The 26,586-nt window shown below is 37.1% G+C and overlaps 1 protein-coding gene across 4 annotated transcripts in view; it reads left to right on the forward strand.

Annotated features, from left to right (window-relative positions):
* The window catches only part of WDR7 (WD repeat domain 7), a 421,542-nt gene that overhangs the window by 135,455 nt on the left and 259,501 nt on the right, over nt 1-26,586 (forward strand). For all 4 annotated transcript variants that reach the window (XM_060173931.1, XM_060173933.1, XM_060173934.1 and 1 more), the window contains 2 exons: nt 1,427-1,545; nt 3,189-3,312. In XM_060173931.1, the coding sequence (XP_060029914.1) occupies nt 1,427-1,545; nt 3,189-3,312 (243 nt within the window). The remainder of the gene's footprint in view (nt 1-1,426; nt 1,546-3,188; nt 3,313-26,586) is intronic.

The raw sequence follows: 26,586 nt of genomic DNA on the forward strand, positions 1-26,586 counted from the left end.
TTCTAGACTTGTGCCAAGGTTTGTATGTCAATAATGGATTTTATAAACATAATTAGGGCCATATTTGTTCAGCTATTATGACAGATGGTAATTCATTAATTAAAAAATAAGCCATTAGACTCTGGACCTTGGTGAGAATCACAGTAAAATTTTGCTCATATATACTTCCTGCTTTTTTGAGATATTTTTTATAAATCACATAAATTTTTACATTGTGGTAATTTATAAATAATCATGTGTACATTTTAGATAGTAATTATTATATTTTTACTATTAAATTATAATTTTAAATGCGTTCTAATCATCTTAATGTAAGTATGTATTCTTTGTTCATGAAAATTTATTTACTGAGAAGATGACTCTGGGTAGTTGACCTCTTTCTCTCACTCTCTCTCTTTAACAAACTTAGTAATTATTTTGAGTTTTATGGTAGGCCTCTTATTATTGCTTAAAGCAATTCATTTAGATTGCTTTGTTTATTTATTTGTTTATATAATGACAGAGGCCAGAGCACTGATCTGGGATATCCTGAGGACCTAGTCCAGGACCCCAGGCTTGCAAAGCAAATTCTACTCACAAAGCAACTAGATTATTTTTGTCCATTTTTTATTCCATTTTAAAATCATATCCCTAGGAGGTAATGACAATCATTGGAGATTAAGAGTGACTTTATACATCATTTGGGAAGAGTGAGGCATGTATGTATATACATTTTCTTATATCCTTAATATAGGGTTTACGTATTTTTTTTTTTACAGTGTTAGTGCTTTTAAATATTGCAGCGATTCATCATGTTTGTCTTTTTGCATATAATCAAGTTCTATATTGTGGACTAGAATACTGGTTGAACTGGCTTTTATTCCCATGGTTGGGAGCTGATGAGTCTAATAAGCTTTTGTAAATTTTAGATTGTGAGGTTTTTATTTCATAGAATGTCTGAATCCATTTTTATCTCATTTGATAGTATTTATTTATCTCAGTTATGATTGTGATTAACTATCTGATTCCTTTCTAAGAAATTGGATCAATAAGGACCTTAATTAAAGGTCCTGAACAGAGAAGGGAAAGGCATCTCTGTTGACTGACATGATGGCAACACACAGATGGCCAGCTTTTAAGCGAACTTATCTGGATATCTGTGTGAATGTCCTTTTAAGTAAAAGTGGCCTTAAGTCAGTAGCCCTTGTTTCCTTCCTTGTTTACTTTTATGCTTTTTCACCTCTCTATGTGTTTTATAGTTTTGAAGAACAGTTAAGAAATTTGTCTTCACGTATACTTTTATAGTTTTGTCTTAAGATTTTAGAGTTAACAGTTTTAGCAGAGTTGCCATTTTGTTTTATTTTTGGTATATTTATACAGTGAACAATTGTTGAATTAGGACATGTCAGAATGTTTAACGTGTTTGTGATATATTACTCTCTGACAGGATGGAGCCAGCTGGCTGCCATGCACTGTGTTATGCTTCCTGACCTACTGGGATTGGATAAATTCAGGCCTCCACTGCTGGAGATGCTGGCTCGGAGATGGCAAGACCGGTGTTTAGAGGTAATGTCAAGGCAATGTGGACAGCAAGCAAAAATTTTACAGACACATTGAAATAAAAATGCCTAATGGCTACTTAATTTATCTTGTCGTGTTTATCATATGTGATAAAAATAGAGATTTGTAATTTCCATTTTTCAGTTTATATTCTAAATTGTAACACTTCAGCTTGATTATTTGTCGACTTGTTTTTTAAAGTAGTGATTGGTAAAATGTTTTATATATAATGTGTAGTTGTTTCTACTGTAGCAGTTTCTATACAGAAAACACACACACACACACACACACACACACACACACACCACATACAAAGTACTAATCACATCAATCAAATTCTAAGTGACTACCCATAGTCCAATGGAAGGTTCTGTGTTATGAAAAAAGAGGCCTTTTGGAATTAAGAGATCTGACTTTAAATATCAGTTCTGCTAATTATTAACTTTGTAACCCCGGGTGATTTACTTAACCTATTTGAAGCTCATTTGTAATGTAAGGATAATAATATATTCCTCATGGGATAACTGTCAGGATCAAGTAAGATAATGCAAGTAGAGCTGTAAGTACAGAGTCTGACACATGGAAGGAGATCAGGATATGGTAGCTATTATTTTGTATTAATGGACTCACACTGTACTAGATATTGCTTCAAACATAATGCTACCCAAGACTTGGAAATATTTTATAGTCACTTTCCATTTATGGCACTTAATCTATACAGCTAAAGCAGTTTGCATCATTCAAAAAATTTTTAATTTGCTAAATATAAATCACATTTTTGATGCATTTCTGGTCACCCACCCCTAAACTCCAAATGGGATTGCAACATGCTAAAATTTTAATGGGTTTGCATTGAGTAATACTTGATTTTACTTCAAAGGTTAGTTATAATTAAAAACAAATTAATCCAGATGGTGCTGAACTCATTTTTTTTTTTTCAATTTTCAATAGTTAATTGTTTGGTCCATTACTTGACAATTAACTGATTTCTTTGACCCATGTCTATGACATTTTTGCCAAAATAAAATTAGGCTGAACTAAAAATTGCAAAATAAAAGTCTTGTGTTACATTGAAAGAAAAACTGAGCCAATATAATTTTGACAAAATTTCCTTCTATAGGACCAATGCTTTTCTTTTATACAGTAATGTATTTGTACATCTGTAAAACATTGTTTAAGCACATATAGGTATACATGAATTATGTGTTGATATATAACATTTGTGTCAATAACTATATTTTCTACATAATGGAAAGAGATTACTTAGGGAAGGTTTAATTTCTTTAATTAAAAAGAGGAAGCCAGTTTAATAACTCCAACAGTGATTTTTCCCTACAAAATTTGTGTAAAAATGTTACAGTCAAAGCTACTTAAATATTCAAACATAATTCTATTAGCATTAAAATGTTTCAGCGAGATCATTACTTAAAATGTATTTGATGATTTTTCTAGCATTCAATTTATTCCGCTTTAGGCACTTAATTCATTATTTGGCTAGTAGTTCTCATGTAGAGAACTGTGTTTTTTATCTTTTTCAGCTTAATTATAAATTTGCTGGTGATAAACACTTCACCAAATGATACTTCTCTTTCTCTCCCCCCCCCCCCCGTCCCTCCCTTTCTCCCTCCCTGAACCTGGTATCTTTTTAGGTTAGAGAAGCTGCACAAGCTCTGCTTCTAGCAGAACTAAGAAGAATTGAGCAGGCGGGAAGAAAGGAGGCCATTGATACATGGGCTCCATATTTACCTCAGTATATGGACCATGTCATATCACGTAAGAGCTCTCATGCTTTTCTCCAAAGCTTTTGTTGTGTATGCAATAAAACTGCCCAGAACTCCTCAATAGGCATGCCTCTACCTGTCGACCAAAGTGAGTTGTTTACCTTGGAGTGAAAAGCAAGGGCCCAGGGCTATATCTCAGTGGCAGGACTCCTGCCTTGCATATGTGAGGAGCTGAGTTTGATCCATGTCACCACAGCAACAAACAGGAAAAAGTCAGCTATCTTCACATTCTGTTCATTTGTTTTCAGAATCCCATATAGTTTGGACTTTGATGTTTAAAAAAGAAAAACAGTGTCTCGCTGGGTTAGCACATGTTCCCGGGATGAAGCAGAGGAGATAACTTCCTTTTTGATAGCTGCTTTCTCTCTCAGTCGGGGGTCAGTGGTAGAGCAGTGGGTTAAGCACACATGGCATGAAGTGCAAAGACTGGCCTAAGGATCCCGGTTTGAGCCCCTGGCTCCCCACCTGCAGGGGAGTCACTTCACGGGCGGTAAAGCAGGTCTGCAGGTGTCTCTTTTTCTCGCCTACTCTATGTCTTCCCCTCCTCTATCCATTTCTCTCTGTCCTATCCAACAACAACGACGATATCAATAACACCAACAGTAATAACTACAACAACAATAAGAAGACAAAGGCAACAAAAGGGAAAATAAATAAAATCTTTAAAAAAATTTGAAATAGAAAATTTGGTCTAGGTTTTATTTTCATATGAGAGAGAGAGAGACGAAGGACCTGGGAACCATAGGCATCAGTCTTTTTATATAACCATTATGTTATCTCCTCAGCCCAGATATATTCTTTTGAAATATATTTCATTAAGGGGAAATAAATAAAATCTTTAAAAAATTTTGAAATAGAAAATTTGGTCTAGGTTTTATTTTCATATGAGAGAGAGAGAGAGAGAGAGAGAGAGAGAGAGAGAGAGAAAGAGGTAGGACCTGGGAACCACAGGCATCAGTCTTTTTAAATAACCATTATGCTGTCTCCCCAGCCCAGATATATATTTTTTTGAAATATATTTTAATAAGGGGCCTGGTCGGTAGTGCAGTGGGCTAAGCGCACATGGTGCAAAGCATACGGATGACATAAGGATCCTGGTTCGAGCCCCCGCTCCTACCTGTAGGGGGTGTTGCTTCACAAGCAGTGAAGCAGGTCTGCAGGTGTCTATTTTTCTTTCCCCCTCTCTGTCTTCCCCTCCTCTCTTGATTTCTCTGTGTCCTATCCAGCTACAATGACAGCAATAACAATAATAATAATACTAACAACAACAATGATAAACAACAAGGGCAACAAAAGGGAAAAAATAGCCTCCAGGAGCAGTAGATTCGTAGTGCGGGAACCAAGCCCCAGCAATAACCCTGGGGAGACACACACACACACACACACACACACACACACACACACACACACACACACACACATTCATTAAGTATTATGTATGGATTTCAGGCATGCATCATTGAAAAACTACTTAATTTGTCTTATATCTATTTCTCCTATAGAACTCTTCCCCCAAGTTTGGTAATCACTAAATGACCTTATAGTTTAAATGTTTACTATTGCTTTATTTAGTTCCTATGTGTTCTGTATATACCACATGTGAGTGAAACCACATGGTGCTTGTCTCTGGCTTACTTCACTTAGCATAACATCTTTCAGATCTATCCATGTTGTTGCAAAATACAGAACCTCTTCATCTTTTTAAAGTACCAACTAGAATACCACATCTTATTTGTAGAAGCATTCATTCTAAATAGCATTTTGCCAGTGTATTAATCTTGGTGTTGAGCTGCTCACTGCATGAAAGACAATACATGGTTTTTAACACCTCACAGATAAGAAAGTGTTATAAATGTCGTAACTAGTCTCACTCTAGCATGTGTTTGATAGTGGTAACGATAGTGTTGTTTAATAAGGTATGTGACTTTGGACACTTAGTCCTTCTTAGTCTCTTTCTTTCTTTCTTTCTTTCTTTCTTTCTTTCTTTATTTCTTTATTTCTTTATTTCTTTATTTCTTTATTTCTTTCTTTCCCTACCAGACCTCTGTTCAGCTCTGGTTTATGGTGGTGCAAGGGACTGAACCTGGGACTTTGGAGCCTCAGGCAAGAGAGTCTGTTTGCATAACCATTGTGCTATCTACCCTCCACCCTAGACTTTCCTTAATCTTTTTTTTTTCTTCCCCCAATTGACTTCAGATGATAGTAAGACTCAGTTGGATTATTTGATCTAAAATGAATTATTGTTAAGTACATAGAACAATGTCTAAACCATGTCAATACTTTTACTTAAAAAATACATTTATAACCTATAACAATGTATATATTCCACACTTAGCCAAGATGTCAGATATAAACAACTCTAGTTAAAACTCTTTATTCTGATTCATTAACACACTATAGGCAGAGGGAAATTTGGTTTTCACTTGTATACTGTGATTCTTTCCATTTCAAAAAAAATAAATTAAAAACCAGTGTCTCTAGGCAAATGGATTCTATGTAAGGTTCTAAGCTTAAAGTTCTTCAAATATGAGTAGGTCTAAAGATGAATTTACGGAATATAAAAAAAATTAAAAATGGGACTGAGATGACAAAAGCTCTACTTACAAATATTTGAAGAGCTTGAATCAATGCTCTTTGTTCAGTAACGTGTCATTCATTACTAATGTCTCAATGTTACAGAAAACAGAGCCAGCTCATCATGTCCTCATCAGCCTCATGGACTAAATAATCTTCAGATTTAAGAAGAAACAGTGAGTGTATGCTATAGATTCAGTTGAAGGTGAAATTAAATAGCAAGCCACTAAAGATTCTTTTTTTTTTTTAAATAATACTATCCAGCTCTAAGAAATGATGAGATTAAATAGCAAGCCACTAAAGATTCTTTTTTTTTTAAATAATACTGTCCAGCTCTAAGAAATGATGAGATTAAATAGCAAGCCACTAAAGATTCTTTTTTTTTAAATAATACTATCCAGCTCTAAGAAATGATGAGATTAAATAGCAAGCCACTAAAGATTCTTTTTTTTTTTTTTTAAATAATACTATCCAGCTCTAAGAAATGATGAGATCTCATTTGCTGTACCTAGGGTAGAACTTGAAGGAACTGTGTTAAGCCAGCTAAACTGGAAGTAGAAGGATGAATACCAAATGATCTCACTCATATGTGGAATTTAAGAATCAAAGAAAGGAGGATCATAGGGTGAAAGTTAGACTAGCTGTGGTCTATTAAAGAAGAGCCAAGGACAGTGGTGGAAAGTGGAGATGAAAGGGGCCATGAAGGCACTGGGAGCCCAGTGCAGGATGATATAGGAAGACTTCTTTTTTTTTTTTTTTAAATAATTTATTTCTTTATTGGGGAATTAATGCTTTACATTCAACAGTAAATACAATAGTTTGTACATGCATAACATTCCCCAGATTCCCATTTAACAATACAACCCCCACTATTTCATTCATCATCTTTCATGGACCTGTATTCTCCCCACCCACCCACCCACCCCAGAGTCTTTTACTTTGGTATAATACTCCAATTCCATTTCAGGTTCGACTTGTGTTTTCTTTTCTAATCTTGTTTTTCAACTTCGGCCTGAGAGTGAGATCATCCCATATTCATCCTTCAGTTTCTGACTTATTTCACTCAACATGATTTTTTCAAGATCCATCCAAGATCGGCTGAAAACGGTGAAGTCACCATTTTTTACAGCTGAGTAGTATTCCATTGTGTATATATACCACAACTTGCTCAGCCACTCATCTGTTGTTGGACACCTGGGTTGCTTCCAGGTTTTGGCTATTACAAATTGTGCTGCCAAGAACATATGTGTACACAGATCTTTTTGGATGGATGTGTTGGGTTCCTTAGGATATATCCTCAGGAGGGGAATTGCAGGGTCATAGGGTAGGTCCATTTCTAGCCTTCTGAGAGTTCTCCAGACTGTTCTCCACAGAGGTTGGACCAACAGGAAGACTTCTGTGGATGGCAGGAGTGGCATACAGACATATTATGGATAGTGAAGAAATTGTAACCATGTGACAATTTCTGCCTTATAAGTCATTTCCCCCAATAGAACAGATTTTTAACATTAAAAATAAGCGGGAAATGCTATAAAGTATCAAGAAGCTTTTTTAAAAAGACATCTTTAGAGTAGATTTGTGCAGAGTAGGAGAATGGACTTGTCACAGTTTAGTTAAGAATCAGCTACATGTAGATTGGGTAGAGTAAAAGATAATTTTTATATGGATAAAATTTTTGTTTTATTATTTTTATTTATTTGTTGGTTAGAGACAGCCATAAATAGAAAGGAAGAGGGAAATAGAGAGGGAAAGAGACAGAGAGACACCTGCAGCACTGCTTCACCACTTGCAAAGAAGATTTTTCTCAAACTGAGCATATAGAGGTCTATGAAAAAGACAATTTTAGCAGACTGCTGTATTCTTGATTGCTTTGGAAGATGCCATTAGCAATGGTTGTATTTGTCATTTTATCTTTTCCTGGAAAGAAGAGAATGAGTTAGATATATGGCATGTGGGCATGATATAGCCACAGATTTCTCCCTGAGCAGTGATTAAAATTGGGAATGTTGCTAGGTAAGTGGCTTGTGAGTGAATCCAAAGAGGACACAGTATAAGTAAGACAGTGATACTATTTAACATTAGTTGGACACTTTCTCAGTGTCAGGCTTTTTGCTAAATTTGTTTATCATTTCATCAAACCATCACAATAATCCTTTAAAGTAGGCTTTCCTGTGGCCTCCCTGACTCACTCCCCCTGTGAGTTAAGGCTGAGACTGAGTAACATTCTGAGCCCCACCCCCATAGAAAGTGGCTGTCAGACTATGACAAGCATTTGTTTAAGTACCTTTCAATTTATCTCATGCCCTTCTGCATCCTTAGTTCTTAAACAGGGGTGGAGGTGGAGGAATGAGTAGATATGTGACTGCACTAATACTGCTCCATACAGTGCCATTCCCAGCAACAACAAAATGGAGCAAAAAAAAAAAAAAACCAGCTGCGAAATTATGCTTAGTACTTCCCATGATTGTGAAAATAAGCAGAAACTTGGTTGTCCTTAGTCCACATTTAAACCTTTTTGTTTATGTAATCAAAGGCCTCAGTGTTTAGCTATATACCCCTGAGTACTTTAGAATGCTGGTTTACTTAAAATTTCACTTGCACTGATCGCATTTTTAGCAAAAGAATAGACAAACATGCGTTTTATGTGTAACGGAAGCATCTCAAATGACTGGCTTTTGATAGAATATATTAATTTCTTTTGGAACTTTTACTTTGAGTGTAAAATCAGTCTTAGTTTGCTTTCCTGGGAGCTTTCTATTTTAATAAAAGGATGTCAAGCTAAAGGAGTAGGGATTCTGAATGTGTGAAAGGAGAAGAAAGCATACAACAAATGAGGAATGACCACATAGGGCTGTTGAACAGATTTGCTGTCCAAAGGGATCAAAAGGTCATGGAGCCAGCTGGTGGACAGCCTACACCTGCCATCAACCTGCTTGCAGTAAAATGGCCTCTTCCATTGTTAATAATGTTTCAGGAGATTACTATTACAGCAACTTGCAACATAAAGCATTATTTTAGAAGCTGAAGACTTACTCGTAGCATATGTACCTTCTTATTCATGAAAGTAGTTAAAATATTAAACACAGCAGCTATGTGGAAAATATTCACCCCATCAGATTTTCTTTTGTAATGTAATTATCTTAAGCATCTAAAAATATGCAATAATTGCCTAGCAATATTGGCAGGTCCTAATTTATGAGTGAGCCTGCTCTAAAGAATTCCTTTGTTAGATATTTGTCTGGATCTCAGCAAATGCTTTTACTAAAGAGGAGAATATCACGCCAGGCTGGCGGAGGGTATTAACCCTTCGTTATCTCAGAGATCTGATGTCAAGATTGAAAGTAGTAACTTTCCTCTGACTTCAGAGTCAGCAAATGGGTGATCTGCGATGAAGGTGACACTCAGGCATGGACTGAGTTCTCTTGGAATTTCCTTTAGTTTTATTATACAGTGAAAATCATTTAAAGATTTGAGATTCTAAGGAAAGGTTGTTTGAGAACCCAAGGAAAGCAGTGATTTAGAAACCACTGACTTTAATTAGTGCCATTGAGGATTTTTTGTTTGTTTGTTTGTTTGGAGATTTTTTTTCTATTAGTGATTTAGTAATGATTAATAAGATTGTAAGATAAAGGGGTACAATTCTGTACGATTCCCACCATCAGAGTTCTGTATCCCACCCCCTCTATTGGAAGCTCCCCTATTCTTTATCCCTCTAGGGTGCAGAAGGTGGAAGATCTGGCTTCTGTTAATTGCTCCTCCACTAGACATGGACGTTGGCGGGTCGATCCATGCCCCCAGCCCGTTTCTGTCTTTCCCTAGTGAGATAGGGCTCTGGAGAGATGAGGTTCCAGGACACATTGGTGAGGTTGTCTGCCCAGGGAAGTCAGGATGGCATCATGGTAGCATCTACAACTTGGTGACTGAAAAGCAGTAAGATATAAATTTAGCAGGACAATTCATTTAATAATCAGGAACCTAAAGGTCAGAATAGAGTAGATGAAACTAGGGATCTTGGTGTGGGAAGAAGTGAGGCAGTCCATTTTAGATATATTCTAAGGGGCCCATGGTTTTAGTCATTTTTGCCTGAGCCTGGTAGCTAATATGTAGGTGAGCCAAGAAGTTAAATTATTAGAGGCGGAAGATTGTGTGAGAGAGAAAGAAAGAAAGAAGGGAAGACACCATTGACACTGCTTTTGAAGCTTCACAACTGTAGTGGTCCCATGTAAACTACTTGGTGGGCCACCTCCTACTCCCCTGGTCCACTGTCATCCCCCACCCCAAGGCCCAACTGAGATTTTTAAAGGAAAAACATTTTCTGTGAAGTCTTTAGAACATCATTTAATACACAATTCACGTGCATGTTGGCTCCTGTTCTTGTTCCATAATTTTATTCCTATTTTCACTCCCTGAGAATTCATTGTAATTTATAATGCACAGGAATTCTGGTGGTAGACCAGAAATCACTGGGGAGGAAAAAGAAGTAATAGTCTGCTTTACCCGAAAAGCCAGTTCACAAATTTTCACAAAAACTCAATCCCCCATTGAGTAATAGGAGAATTGTGCTTCGGGTAATTGAGCTCTGTCCTTGAACCAGTTAGGACACATAACTGTATCTTGCCCAGATGCAGTCAGTACTGTAAACTCTTGTTGCCTAACTTCTGAGGTAAACTAAGGGTAAGTGCATTTATGTTTTCCTGGTAACAAGATTCAAATTCTAAGCCACTGTTTACGTTCTTGTTATGATGACATGTAAACACTGGATCTTCTGAGTCATCACTTTGTAGAATGTATTTGTGATCACTCCTAGGTTCTAAAAAGTCTGTTGATTATTCTTTCTAAGAAAGGCTTAATGTTATTTTGTGAGGCTGTTGTGTTGCAGTCTGGATGAAGATAAATGTTTTAAGTTGCCTCTTTTATTTTGATGGAAAAATGCTTTGCACAACCCGCTATTACATATTTCTCATTTGTGACATTCCACATGTAGCATTTTGATAATTGCCTTTTTTATGAGGTCAAGCACCTGATAGTTTATGAAATATACCCACACTTGCCCTTCATCCCAGGCAGTGACGACTCGGCAAATGCTGATGGTTCCTGATTTCCTTTGGCCTGTGATGCGGTGACCTTTTAGGGCAAGAGGTCACAAGTGTAATTATTTCTGGTAGGTTGTATTCTGCCTGCTCACAGTAGCTCATCTCCTCCTTTAATTTCAGAAACATTAAACACATCAAAGTCACCACCATTATATAAATCAAAATCTCTCCCTAAGAGAGGGTTGTTATAATTTTATGCAGTTATAGCCAATGTAGTATTAATTTGCAAATTTATCATCTCAGATATTGATACAAGGCTGTGTAACACATCATGTTTAATATGTATTGATGTCATCAGAAAGAACAATCCTTTGTTCTTATCCAGGCCCTGCCTTTTTAGCTTCCTTTTGTGTTAAGGTTACCAGGGTTAGGATCGTCTTTTTATCCCCTGTGGAAACAGAATAGGATTTCTTTGTCCAATAAAAGACACTCCTAGTAAATGTTTTGGGTTTGGCTTTTCAACAAACCACACGGTAGTACCTGTTTTAACCTGGAATTGAAGTCATTTTCTGATGATTATAAAGTAGTGGCCATTCTGAGCACAAAGGTGGATGGACCAACAATATATAAGAAGGTAAGATGAGACTATGTATTACAGAGGTAAAGGGAAAATATATCACAGTTGGTAAAACATAATTTAAGTATAAGTTCATTCTCTAGTAGGCAGGTGTTTTAGAGTTTGTTGGTGGGTAGAGGATTGGGTAAAGGTTTGGACTCTAAAAAATATGATTTAAATGGGTGTCCTTTCCTCCCTTACCTTGGAGGGGGCTTAAATTACACCGTGTCCCTTCTTTCTTTTCTAGATTTACTTCAGTTATTTGGAGTTCTCAGTTTTCTCTAGAATAATTTTTTTTTCTGGATAACCAAGAGCTTAATATCTCCCTAGATGCTGAGATTTGTGGAAAATGTCTTAATGCTTTTTTTTTTTTTTTTTGGTCAAAATATTTTAAGGTGATTCTGGCTTTCAGAAAATCTCTTTAGCAAGCAGAGTTTTTCTCAGATCTGTGCTGGAAAATTGCAAACATTTGCTTATGGAAAGCAGTGAAACTGTTTACCTGAACATAGAAGTACCCGGGTTGATCAGCCCCTTGAATTTTATGTTCTGCTTTAAAAATGGTTTTCTTTCGGCTTTTTTATTTCTTATTGTCAATAGTTGTTAGAGTTTTTATTGCTTTTGGGCTGTTTGGTCTCACCCATAGTAGTCCTGCCTAGTTTTTTCTTTGCAGTGTTCGGGGAGTGTGGATGTCATGTAGTCAGTTTTATTTGAGCTCAATATTAGAGTCTGAGTGAACTGGCCAGGTGTAAGGGCTCTCTGGTGAAAGAAGCTTCCTGTGCTTTGGCATAAGCTTTGGTGTCCCTACCCTTTTAGCTCCTCCCATTCTGTTTACTGGATTACTTTCTCAGGCTTTCTGATGTATTCTGGATCAATCCATCTTTGGGGGAAGGGGTGATAGTGTCATTAAAATTGGGGAAAGAAAGGGAAAATCATTTGGTTGCTCAAGAAGAACTGATAATGCTGGAATACTCCCGTTTGTGATTAATGACTGATTTGTGAGTCAACTGAAATTAAAGGCTGAGGCTTCCTCAGAAATATTTGTCACAGTTGTCTTGCAGTCCTCACAAAGCCAGTTGGAAATGACTATGCACTATGATTAGCAAGGGAAAGTACTAAGCCGGGACTAAGTGGTGGACATGAGAAAGACTTCATATTCTGAGAGAATTTTAATAAGTGAGGCAGGTAGGATTTGTCTTAAGACAAACTATTATGCAAAGCACACCGTGTCGGTATTGTATCTGTTTGTAGTGTTTCATTGTAACCTAAGGGATTTGTTCTTCTTTTTTCTTCCTGAGTGTCGGAGCTATTGGCTTAGTTTTAAGCACTCTAGACTGATCGCGTATTTAACAGCATTAAACTGTTCAGCTTATCTATATTTGACTGGTCACCTGATGGAATAACAGTGACATTTCTTCTTAATCAGTTACACTACCTGGAGAGAAAAAAAAAATCCTTTAGTTCCTTCCTTGTGACTCTGAGATTATATTTACCATTCCTGAAACTGTCCCTGTATCCTTTTACTAGTCTTGGAAATTGGAATTAAATGAAAATGAAAATTAAAAATGAAAATATTACTGGATCGATTGGTTGTTTAGATTTTGCTTCTAAGTAATAAACAGAGCTCGGTTATCAAGTGATGCTTGTAGGTTAGGCTCGCCACAGGATTAAGTAACTCCAGGCTGCCAGGAAGCTACTCCACATAGGAAGTGCTGTTAACAATATGCCTGCCAGTCTGGTTTCAGGCCATCAATAGGAACCCTGTGACAGTTTTTCACTTTGTGGAACAAAGAAAGGAATACCACATCAGGTCATTCAATAACTTGTTTCTTGATAACAGTGAGGGATTGGGGAGAATCCCATCAAGTGTGGGACTCCTTGCCTGCTTCTTTCTCTTTCATTCCACTCAGGGAACATGGGTTATCATCTGGCCCCTGCGGAAAAGCTTCTGTAGCTGAAGCACTTCAAATAATTTTAGTTATTTTCTTGTGAGCCCCCCCCATTGAGTTCCCCCCCCCCCCAAACGTCCCTATTGCCCTGCCATCAGTACAGGTATTTGTCACTAGGATTTTTAGTTGACTGCAAGGTGCCTGTGGAGTGAAGTGTTTATAGCAGGTGTTTATACACCTGCTCTAAAAAGTTGAAGACACTGACGTCTATGAAGGTTACTTTATAAAAGAAAGAACTTGTTGGGATGGGTGGCACACCTGTTTGAGCACACCCATTACAGTGTGAAAGGACTTGGGTTCAAGCCCCAGGACCCCACCTGAAGGGGGAGTCTCAGACTCAGTCTCTCTCTCTCTCTCTCTCTCACAAGTATATATATATATATATACTTGTGTGTGTGTGTATACATATATATATATTTACTAGTCTTGGATATAGATATATAGAGATAGTGATATATATATATAGATATATAGATATATAGATATATAGAGATAGGGATATATATCCCTATCTATCTCTTCCTTCACTATTGATTTCTCTCTGTCTCTATCCAAGAATATAAGAAAGGAAGGAAGGAAGGAAGAAAGGAAGAAAGAAAGAAATGTGTTCAACCTGTGATACTGTTTTTTTTTTTAAAAAAAGGTTCAAGTTGAAATGTCTGCTATACCTTTTGCTGAGGTTCAGGCGGCCTTTGCTATAATAAATGACCCAGTATTAGTTGCTATGAAGAGTATGATACTGACTTGTGCCCATTAGTTCCTTGCTGATTTGCTGAAGAATAAAAATTTATAATGCTAATGGAAATAAAGTACTTTACAAAACATTGTTCAAGGATACTGAGATGCATCTTTGTAATAGAACAAGCATCAAATGAGCTTTAAATATAAGTTTTACTTATTCTATTACAGGTTATTCCAAAATAATCATAATCCTGCTCAGCTTGCTTTTGTGTAGTAAAAACAAAAACTGAGCTACTAATCTTATTATATCTTAAATTTCAAGTCTGGACATACATGTACAATTCAAGTTTTGACTGGATTTATAAATTGTAATTTTATATTTCAAATTCTATTATGTCTTTATATTGAGTGGATATTAAATGTGACTGTCTTAATATTTTAGTTCCAAGTCATATGTTCTATATGTGGTGGGTTAGAACTTATGGCCTAGACAGAAAATAGTGATTTTACATTATTATAAGGAAATAACATGACCCTATTTTACTTGAAACATTTTGATTGTAATACCAAGTAGATTTTGTTCTAGTGTTGCTTGCAAATTTTGGTTTTAAAATGATCAAAATATATAAAATCTCTTTGCTTCATTTGTTCTTGCTCCATTTGCCTGTCTTACTGGGGAGCAATGGGGCATGGTATTGTGAATTTTACTCTCCTAGTATTACTAACGTTGTATTAATGATTAATATCTACATCTATTAATCAGATTGGATAAAAAATAAATATTTTAAATGTATTTTAATATTGATAAACGGCTTCACTGTGCATGACATTTGCAGGCTTGGTTAATATTTTAGCACTTGTAGTATACAAACATAAAGAAAAAAATTTGTTTTATTGGTTTGAGCACCCGAATTGACCCCAGCAAGATTGAGATTGATCTGGTTTCTTTCAGTCTGTTAAATGCCAATCCAGTCATCTGTAACAGTACTTAATATTTTTGTAATTTTTCTGTACATATTTTCTGTGTGTTTATATAAAATTTACCCATCACTTCAAGAGAGTTCCCTTGCTTGATTTAGAGGTGAAAACAACTACAATCACCCATTTCGTTGCTTGTTGTTTCAAAGAAAATTGTTTCTGTAGTTACTGTCAGTGGAGTGCTATAGTCACAGTTCTTTCCTGTAATCTTTTTGAAAGGACTTTGCATTTCACTAGGAAAGAATGAAGAGATATTTTAAATCTGTACTTTTACTTAATGCTGAATTTTGGGATGGGGAAATGGCAGAGAATGGGGTCGTTTTAAATATGTGAACATCTCTGCTGGTTTTAGGATATGTAATGAAATTATAGCCCTCTAAAAATATAAGGTTATTAAACAAGTTCTGGTATCATTTATGGGTACAAATACATAAGCTTACTTGTGAAACCACTTTCTGTCAGGTGTAAATTGAAGAAAGTTTTTTCTGTACTGTTGCTCAGAGATGACTGCCTGGTCCTAGATTTTGTTTTGATTTTTGCTGGTTCATGCCCCCCCCCCCCCCAGCAATAGTATGTTCTTGGTTGTTTGTTTATTTTAATAACTCAAGGTCAAAGGAAACTAGAAATGAATTTCTTGAAATCCAAATAATAGAGTGCTAGTTGTTTAAAGTATTATAGTGTTATTCAGAAAATATTTACAGGTTTAAAGTGAGCGCATAATCCTGAATGCAAGTTCTTTTAAGATGTGGTCAAGGCGCTGTGAGCATTCCCAGGACTATCCCATATAGAAGTTGGATGGACACTAGGGACTAGATATTTTTCTCAGCCTGGAAAGAAAGATAGTATAATTGTTATGTAAAAAGGCCTTCATGACTGAGGCACCAAGTGTCCCAGGTTCAATTCCCAGAATCACCATAAACCACAGCTGAACAGTGCTCTGGTAAAAACAAAACAAACAAAAAAGTGAAGTTTTTCTCATTTCTCCTTGCTGTTTATTACTCTTATGGAGGAGACATCTGAATCTGGGGAATCTCAAAAGGATGGTGAGAGACAGCAGTAATGACATTTAAACTGTGAGCCTTCTAAACATTACTCCCTTCTTGAAGAAGGGACTTTATTAATATCACCATGTCCCAACCAGATGACAATAATTAGGGATATATATAATCCTAAAGTGCTTTTTTATTGTTTGTTATCTTTATTTTACAAAATTAAATGTTGACAGGGGTTTAAATCCACACCATTTCTACCACAAGAATTTTGAATCTTCAGTCTCCCCACTGCAATCCACCACAGTTCCCCTAAGGTTGTAGACATAGGCCAACCATCATCTCTACAGCTATCTGTCCATATTTATACATAGTTGGCCCTTCTTTTTCTGATTCAATTCTCTCTTCCCTTCTAAGCTACTCATGACATCAAAGCTACCTCCATATGTCCCTCTCCTTTTCCTTCTCTCTCTCTGGGTGCTGATGGAGCTGGAGTGCAGAGCTCTCTTAGCTTCATTCTGTCACTTCCCCCCCACCAGGATCAAGCTTGTTTATGGGGAGCAGAAGGTAGGAGTTCCGGCTTCTGTAGCTGCTTCTCTGCTGAACATGGGTGTTGACAGGTCGATCCATAGCCCCATCCTATTTCTATATTTCCCTAGTGGACCAGAGCTCTGGAGAGGGTCATGGACACATTGGTGAGGTCATCTGCCCAGAGAAGTCAGGATGGAGTCATGGTAGCATCTTACTTGGTATCTGGAAGGTGGCATGACCTAAGTTGAGAGATGGTTAATGAACGAGAACCAAAAAGTAAGATTAGAGCAGATGAGATTACGGATCTTAGGGTAGAAGAAAGCTAGAAAATTCATTTTAGGCATGTTCCTGGGGGCACACAACTGTGGTAGTTTTGCTTGAGTTTGATAGCTAGCCTGAAGTTGGATAAGAATATTGTCTGAGAGAATGGTGTCAGAGTAGAGAAAAGTTGGATTAGAACAGGTAGTAGCTTCCATTTTTGAAAAAAAAAATCTGTGGCTAAAATTAACTATTCTCTATCCACCTGACCCAGGGCCCATATTTATATTTATATTTAGATACATGTTTAGCCTGTGTAACTTTTAAGTCCCTATTGGTCTCAGCTTATAGCTCGTGATCACAACTGGGAACATTACAGGCTGCACTTATTTCAGGACCAGTCTTTCTTGAGTATCCTCCCTTTGGATACTGGGGCTATTCCTACCATCATTGCTTTATGGTGAGGACAAGGCCCTGACAGGGACTGCAAGATGCCGTTCCTTATGGAAGTGACCAGTCGTGGTGGAGAGAGGGATCTCTTAGAGGTCTAGGCTTATCATATGTGTATGGGAATCCAAGGATTCCCTAACTAGGGCCCCAGATGATGAGGTGGTGTGATATTGACTAAAAGGGCCATTATTAAGTATTAAGCCCTTATCCAATTTTTGTAGTCCTCTCTTTTATCTGATGATCTTAGACTTTCTCTCAGTTGTTTAGACATTGAGTATTATTTGTTGAACCCAGCCAGAATGAGGTTTTTGGGATCTGTTGTCTTTGGGCCTTTCTGCTAGCATGCCCAGCTAAGTTGGTCTAAGTCCAATCAATTAGAGAATTTATCATGCCTTTATTTAGGTTCTTCAACCATTATTGAGCACCTAGACTCTGAGTTATATAATTGTCCCTTGCTTATGGATACATGTACACCTGTAACCAGTACCCTAAACCCTAGCCTAATCTGGTATCTGTTACTTAGTTAAATGATGTGCCATCTAATGTGAATGTAAGTAGTCAAAGGTTTTTTTTTTTTTTTTTTTTAGTGATTCACAGAATAAGATTATTGGTTGGGAAGGTCACTGGGCAGTAATTATGAGAAGATCTGGCACCTGGTTGGGAAGGTCACTGGGCAGTAATTATGAGAAGATCTGGCACCTAGTCCTGCACTTTAGCCATATCTCCATAGTGGGTAAGGATTTAGGCACAGATAGTTGCTAAATTAAGCTCTCATCTTCTGCTCTCCATATCTATTTCAGTTCTTTTTATGCAAAAGAGGAAATGAACAAACCCATATTTGTCAAACATTTCAGATAGTAACTTATCTATGAAATCTAATCTAGAGAGTCTATATATAAAGAAAGTTTAAAAAATATTAGTTTGTGCCAATAAGGCAGATTTTAGAAATGTTAAATATTTATTTCTTTTTGTCTCCAGTGTTATCGGTGGGACTCAGTGCTGGCACTATGAATCCAGTGCTCCTGGTGGTCATTTTTTAAATATTTTACTGGATAAGGCAGAAAGAAATTGAGAGAGGAAGGGGAGATAGAGAGGCAGAGAGAAAGATAGACACCTGCAGACCTGCTTTACCACTCATGAAATGTCCTCCCTACCGGTGGGGAGCAGGGGGTTGAACCCGGATCCTTGCTTGGGTCCTTGTGCTTAGTACTATGTGTACTTAACCAGGTGTACCTTTGTCCAGCCCCTGTAGTTCTTTGTTTACTTAGTTTTATTTTTATTATCTTTATTCATTTATTTGATAGAGACAGAAATCAGTAGGGAAGGGGGTGATAGAGAGGAGAGAAACAGAGATTTCTGCAACACTGCTTCACCACTCGTGAAGCTTTCTCCTTGCATGTGGGGACTGGGGGCTTGAACTCGGATTCATGTGCATTGTAACATGTGTTTTCAACCAGGTGCACTAGCACCTGCTTCCTCCCCTCCATATTTATTTATTTGATTTTATTTTTTGGTGAAGCCAGGGCTGCATGCATGTATGATTGCACTACTCTTTGATTACTTTTTTGTTCATATATAGATGTTCGGGGGGGAATGGGGAGACACCAAGGCACCAAAGATTATCTAGTCTGTGATGTGACACTCCAGTGTGCGACTGAGATTGTATCTGGTCCGTGTGCATGGCAAGGCACAGATGCACTGAGACATCTCTTTAGCCCCGAATATTATTTCAAAGTAAAAAATAATGCTTCCTTTCTTGTACATTGGAACCCTCATGCTCTTGTTTTGTTTTCTGGGGTTCTATCTGACACAATAAAAATTAGTTAGCTTTGCTCCCTGGATGCTGCTTGCTTTAATAAATGACCCCTTCCTTTACCAAGAGAAGGAAGAAAAGAGAATAAAAGACAATGAAAGCAGTATTTATGGGAAAACATTAAAAGGAATAACATACACGTCATAAGTGTTCCAGAAGAATATTAGAGAAAGAGCAAGTATGTAGTAGGATTGAACCTTGATCCTATTCAAGAGCTACTACCCAGTCCTAATTTATCTTTTAAATGAACTATCCCTTGATTTCATTGACCTTTCATATGGCCCTTTGATGTCTGCTCTACTTTTTAATTTCTTCCTTTTGGCATTTGACTGAGTCTTTCATGTTTTTCTAGTTCATTTAACTGGTTTTAGATGGTTTATTTGAGAATAATCTTTTTTCTTGAAGGCCTGGGTTGCTGTAATTTTTCACATTAATTCTCTTTAGCTGCATTCCATAGTTTGTGGATAGTTGTATCTTCATTTTAATTCATCCATACATATTTTTTCATTGTTTTCTTCATTAGTGTAATAGTTGTTCACTAGCAAATTCCTTAGACTCACATTTATGATAAAGTTTTTCTTTTATGATTATTTTTTTTCAGTAAGGGTTATTTTTAAAATTCATTTTATTTTTTTATTTATAAAAGGGAAACATTGACAAAACCATAGGATAAGAGGCGTACAACTCCACACAATTCTCACCCCCAGAACTCCTTATCCCATCCCCTCCTCTGGTAGCTTTCCTATTCTTTATCTCTCTGAGAGTATGGAGTCAAGATCATTGTGGGGTGCAGGAGGTGGAAGGTCTGGCCTCTGTAATTGCTTCCCTGCTGAACATGGGTGCTGACAGGTCAATCCATACTCCCAGCCTATGTCTCTCTTTAACTAGTGGGGCAGGGCTCTGGGGAATTGGGGCTCAAGGACACATTGGTCGGGTTGTCTGTCCGGGGAAGTCTCATGGTAGCATCTGGAACCTGGTGGCTGAAAAGAGAGTTAACATATAAAGTCAAACAAATTGTTGACTAATCATGGACCTAAAGGCTGGAATAGTGCAGATGAAGAGTTGGGAGGGGGGGGTCTCCGTCTTGTAGATAACTAGTAGGCCTATTTTAGTTATATCCCAAAGGGCCCATGACTATACTAGTTGGTTTTGTTTTGTTTTGTTTTATTATTATTTTTTTTCTCTTGAGCCTGCCACCTGATACGTAGGTGGATCTAAGTTATTGTCTGGGGAGATGTTGTCATGGCTGGAAAAAGGACCAGAAAGCTGGATCAGGGAAGAGAGTAGCTCCCAAATATGGGAAAAGTGTGTAAATATTGTTGACTGGGAATGTGCTTGATGTGACTTCACTATACTTTTGTTGATACTTGTTTTATTTGTTTGTTTATTATTTATTTATTTATTTTGCCTCCAGGGTTATTGCTGGGGCTCAGTGCCTGCACCATGAATCCACTGCTCCTGGAGGCTATTCCCCCCCCCCCTTTTGTTGCCCTTGTTGTCTTATTGTTGTTGTGGTTATTATTGTTGTTACTGATGACATTGTTGGATAGGGTACAGAGAAATGGAGAGAGGAGGGGAAGACAGAGATGGAGAGAGAAAGACAGACACCTGCAGACATGCATTACCGCTTGTGAAGCCCCCCCCCACAGTTGGGGAGCTGGGGGTTCGAACCAGGATCCTTGCTCCTGTCCTTGTGCTTCGTGTCATGTGTGCTTAATCCGATGTGCTACCACTGACCCCCCAATACTTGTTTTATGGTCTAACATAGTTTTTTTTTTTTTGGTCTAATATAGTTTAACCTTTAGAATGGTCCACACACCTGTGAGAAGATTTGTAAGCTGTTGCTTTTGGGTAAAATATTCTGCATATGTCTGTTATGTCTAATTGGTTGAAGGTATCCTTGTTAATTTTGTCTTAAGCAAGGTGCTGAAATCCTCTACAGTGTGTTGTTGTCTGTTTTCCCCTTTGTGCCACTGATACTTGCTTATTTATTTTGATGTGTCTTGTTTTTCAACTTCTGCCTGTGAGTGAGATCATCCCATATTCATCCTTCTGTTTCTGACTTATTTCACTTAGCTTGATTTCTTCAAACTCCATCCAAGAGGGACTGAAAATGGTGATATCATTATTTACAGTAGTTGAGGAGTATTCCACTGTGTACATAGACCACAACTTGCTCAGCCACTCATCTGTTGTTGGACACCTGGGTTGCTTCCAGGTTTTGGCTATTACCGTTTTGTTTCTTTTTTCACTGTCTTCCTAACTAGAATTGTATTTTGATGGATTTTTTTGTTGTTGTTGTTTTTCCCTGTGTCACCTTTTATTTATGACTTGTGTATGTTTCAACTTTTGTGGTTACTATGGGATTTATTTAAACTGTCTCCTATCTCCAATAATCTTTTCCTTTTTTTTTTTTACTGATCTAATATTATCTTTATTTGACAATGTAGGTTTACTCTTTCTTCTGTACCCTTTAATATTTTCTCATCATAAGTGTTTATAATGTGAGATAAATAGAAAATTATGACAATCATAATTATTTTCAGTGTTTTTTCCTATTGACCTTTTTAGTCTATGAATTTTTGTTTAATAGCCAGCCCTGAGATAACACATACAACTATTTTATTCTATTCATTTATCACATGTTCAATTTATTTATTTATTTATTTTTCTGTGTGTATGGATTTTTATTTCTTTAAGAAGAATTTCTTCATTTGTTGTGAAGGATTCTAGTGGTGCTGAACTCTTTTCAGTTTTGTTTTTCTAAGAGAACCTATTAAAACATAAAAGCTTTTGTAATGTCTCCATAATGTCTGAAAGATATCTTTATGGAATAACTAGTTCTTGGGTGGTGGTCCCTGGCTTGTAAAAATCTCTGCTGAGAAGTCTGATGATAACCTAAATGGAGCCCCTTATATATTACATTTTTTTCTTGTTAGTTGCCTTTAGTATACTTTTTTCTTATTTTTTTATTAATATGTATTTGGTGTAAGTCTGTTCATATTTAGATAACTATGTGTTCTAGTAGCTTCATGAACTTATGCAGTCCATCTCTGCCCAGGTTTGAGAAGTTTTCATATATCAGATCTTTGAATAAGCTCTCTGTTTGAATTTTCTCTATATACTTTCTAGGATATCCATTGCCCTTATGTTGCAATTCCTAATGGAGTCAGGTAACTTTTGTTCCATTTCCTTCCTTCCTTTCTTCCTTCATTCCTTCCTCTCTCCTTCCTCCCTTCCTTTTTGTTGTTTCTTCCCTTCCCTTCTTTCCTCTTTCTTCTTTTCCTCCTTCAGTTACCCCCTCCTTCTCCTTTTTTGACAGAGATGGAGGTGGGTGGGAGTGAGAGCACACATGAGAGCGAGACCACAGTACCACAGTGGTGCTTGGGCTCTTTAACTTGAATTGCAGAGATAGCAAGGCAGCTTACTATTCAAATGAGCTATTTTAGTGGCCCTCATGTAGTATATTTTCATTTATAAGGAACATGACTAATATATGAGACCCTGGGTTTGACCTCTAGAATTGCATTAATAGCTTTATTTCTAACTTTTCTGCCTGAAATAATTTTTTGGCTTCTGTCTTCTAGTTCAGTGATTCATTCCTCCATGAGTTCTAGTCTATTTCCATAGTTTTCTGTTAGCACTTAGAGCTCATTGAGTTCTTCACATCCTTAATCTATAAGTTTCTTATTTGCAACTCCAATCTCTTCTTTTCTGCATGTTAATTTTATCCCTGGGTTCACTGAATTGTTTTTTGAGTTTTCTAATGTCTATTAAATTTTCTTTCTGATAGCTATTTAGAATTCTCTTTTAGATCTGATGCCTATTTGATCTCTGAATATTCTTTTCCTTGATCTTGAACTTTTATGTTGGTTTATTCATCTGTCTTCACATTTGATGCGCTTTTGTTTTGTCCACATTACTGTCTTAATTCTAGCAACTTCGTAGTAAGATGACTTTCTGTCTTTCTTTTTTTTCCCCAGTAGGTGGTACTGCGGCTTTAATTTTGGGTTTCTGTCTTTCTTGTCCCTAAAAATGTTAAGGTTACTGCTATTTGATCACCACTTGCAATCCGTGAGGTGTATTTGGTGGGGGTGGGCATAGTCACTGCACCTTGGTTGTGCTGTTGTGCTGGCAGGGATGGAAGTGAGTCACAGGGAATTTAGTGGCTACTGGAGGTGGGAGTGGGGGCCTGGCTCCTCTGTACAACCTTACTGTTTCCCCTCTAGTCTGGAGCTGCAGGATGAACTTGACTATCTGCATTTGCTCAAGCACTGGCTTCCTTGCTATAGGAGTGAAAAAAAAAGAAAAGAAAAGAAAAGAAAAGGTCTGTGCTTTTTTGAAGTCAAAGCTCGACCACTTTGCTCTACTTTGAGATATATATGTGCTTTTTTTTTTTTTTTTTTTTTTGTTACCATTCGTTTTGGACTTATAACCTCTCCTCCCAGACCTTTGTGCTGCTGCTGCTGCTGCTGGGTTGTCTTGGTCTGAGGGAATGAGCCTCTACACTGTCTCTGTCTTCCCATCTTCTTCCCTCACCCCCCTTTCCAGAACACTGCTTAGCTCTGGCTTATTGTGGTGTTGGGGATTGAACCTGGGACTATGGAGCCTCAGGCATGAGAGTCTGTTTGCATAACCATTATGCTATCTGCCCTCTCCCTCTTCTCATCTTCTAAATCCAAGTCCCAAATTTAAATCCAAAGGCTAAAACTTTCAGTCTGGATTCTTCTATTTCAAAAGGAAAAACCTTATGTTGCCATGACACTTGGTACTTGTTGTTTCTCTTGTAATGAACCCCCCCCCCCCCCCCGGTTTTTAAATTCTTTTAAAATTTCGGGTGGTAAGACAAAAGGGTGAGAAGCACAGAGAGATAAAAGAAGGGACAGAATGAGAGGAAGTTTAGTTAACACAATAATGTACCATGCAGAGAGTTTCTGCAGGTGTAGTTCCATGTAGTAGTTCCACTTGGTGATGAATTTCAAACTCAAGTCCATGTGTATCATAAGGCACATGCCCTCCCTGGTGAGTTATTCCTTGTTCACAATGAGAACCCTTAAATCTGCTCTCAGGAGGTTTCAGATACACAAAATAGCATTGCTAATATACAGTATATGTAGTATAACATACTCACCATGTTATACACTACATCCACAGACCTTATTTATCTTAGTTTTATGCTTTATTAGGGAAATGATAATTTATAAGATAGCTGTTGTCACATGAGTATAATTTCTTATTCTTCTGTGATATCTGCACCCCAGTCCCACTATCCATGTAGGTTCTCCTCCACCATTAGGCACCCAGTCCCCAATGCACCTTATTTATCTTATAATTGATAGTTCTTGCTTTTAATCACATACCCCCATCATCTCCTCACCCCTAGTCCTAACTCCTATCTTTGGCATCTACCTGTCTGTTTTTATATCTGTGATCCTGATTTTTTCAATTTATTTTAGATTTTTTATATAAGCAAGTTTAACCAATTTTTTTACTTTCTTCTATATGATTTACTTCAACCATACCATACCCCAAGGAACTCCATTCATAGTCTTGCAAATGTCAGGATTTCTTTCCTTTTTATGACTGAGTAATATTTCTCCCCGCTCTACCTTACAGAGACAATCGTTTATTGACAAAGCAGAGAAAAAAAAGAGAGGAAAATACACACTTTAGAGGCATGTAGACCTAAGAGAGGGCGAGGGTGAGGGAGAGGGAGAGGGAGACAGATACACAGAGAGGAGTTTCCCAGTCTTCTTACTTTTCTTTTTAATTTCCTTATTGGGGGATTAATGGTAATAGTCAATAGTAAAATATAATAATAATAATTTTTTTAAAACTTTTTTTTAAAATTTTAAAATTTATTTTATTTATTTATTCCCTTTTGTTGCCCTTGTTGTTTTATTGTTGTAGTTATTATTGTTGTTGTCGTTGTTGGATAGGACAGAGAGAAATGGAGAGAGGAGGGGAAGACAGAGAGGAGGAGAGAAAGATAGACACCTGCAGACCTGCTTCACCGCCTGTGAAGCGACTCCCCTGCAGGTGGGGAGCCGGGGTTCGAACCGGGATCCTTATGCCGGTAAAATATAATAATTATTACATGTGTAACATTTCTCAGTTTTCCACATTTCCATTCAGCCCCCACTAGGTCCTCCTCTGTTCCAGGACCTGAACCCTTCTCCACACCCAGAGTCTTTTACTTTGAGGCAGTACACCACGAGTAATATTCATTGTATCTGTGGGCAGACACTACTTGTCTTTGTCCATGTTTCTGCTGATGGCCACATGGATTGTTTCCACGTCTTGAGCATTGCAAATAATGCTGCAGTGAACATGGGTGCCTGTATCTCTTTGAGATAATACTTTTATTTCCTTCATGTGCAAACCTAGAAGAGGAATTGCCCAGTCATATGCTAGGTTTTTTTTTTTTTTTTTTAAGTTTCCATAGTGATTGGAGTAACTTTACTTATTTATATTTAATTCAAATCTTTTGGTTCTACTTTTCTTTATTAATAAAAACTAATTTTTGAATAGCTACTAAAGGCATGTAAATTATTCTATTGCTGGCAAAACTGATGTGCTTGGAAGTCATAAAAGAACTGAAAAAAACACTAAGATATTTGTAATATAGCTGTCTGTTTTAGATATATCATATGCATTATCAATCTATAAAACATTACTAATATGTAAACTGATCATTAATTACTAAATATCATATATTCTTATGTATTGACCTGCTGTTTTATTTTCTTTATTACTGTCATCATAAGAACATTTAAAAAGAAAGTAGAAGTCAGCCTGGTAACATGTGTTTATGTACTTACTCTAAGAATTAGATTTTTCTTTTTAGATGCAGTATGAAATATACTGAGGAAAATGGTGGTGGTGGTGGTGGTGGTGGTGGTGGTGGAGTGGTTGAAAAACTAGAGATCATGGATTCTCATGATCATAAATGACTCAGAATCATTCAGTGAACCTCTTAGAAATACAGCTCTTTATTGATGGCGTATTTTTCTATTAGAAAAGCTTATCAACTCTTGTTACCATCAAATTTTTAAAAAATTTTCTTATTATCTTTATTTATTTATTGGATAGAGACAGCCAGAAATTGAGAGGAAAGGGGGTGATAGGGAGAGAGAGACACCTGCAGTCCTGCTTCACCACTTGCAAAGCTTTCCCCTCTGCAGGCAGGGACCAGGGACTCAAACGTGTACACAGCCAGATATACCACCATCTGTCAGTCCTCACCCCAAATTTCTTTAGTGATAATTACTTATCTTAATCTGCACATCTTTTCCTGATTTTTTCCAACCCCCAGTTACCCTTGACTGCCAAACATGGGGTTGGGGCATCTTTAATTCCAGTCTCAGAATGATCCCTTAACTTAAAAACACTTTAGG

This window comes from Erinaceus europaeus, chromosome 15 (assembly GCF_950295315.1).
Source record: "Erinaceus europaeus chromosome 15, mEriEur2.1, whole genome shotgun sequence".
In the NCBI taxonomy this organism is placed as follows: domain Eukaryota; kingdom Metazoa; phylum Chordata; class Mammalia; order Eulipotyphla; family Erinaceidae; genus Erinaceus; species Erinaceus europaeus.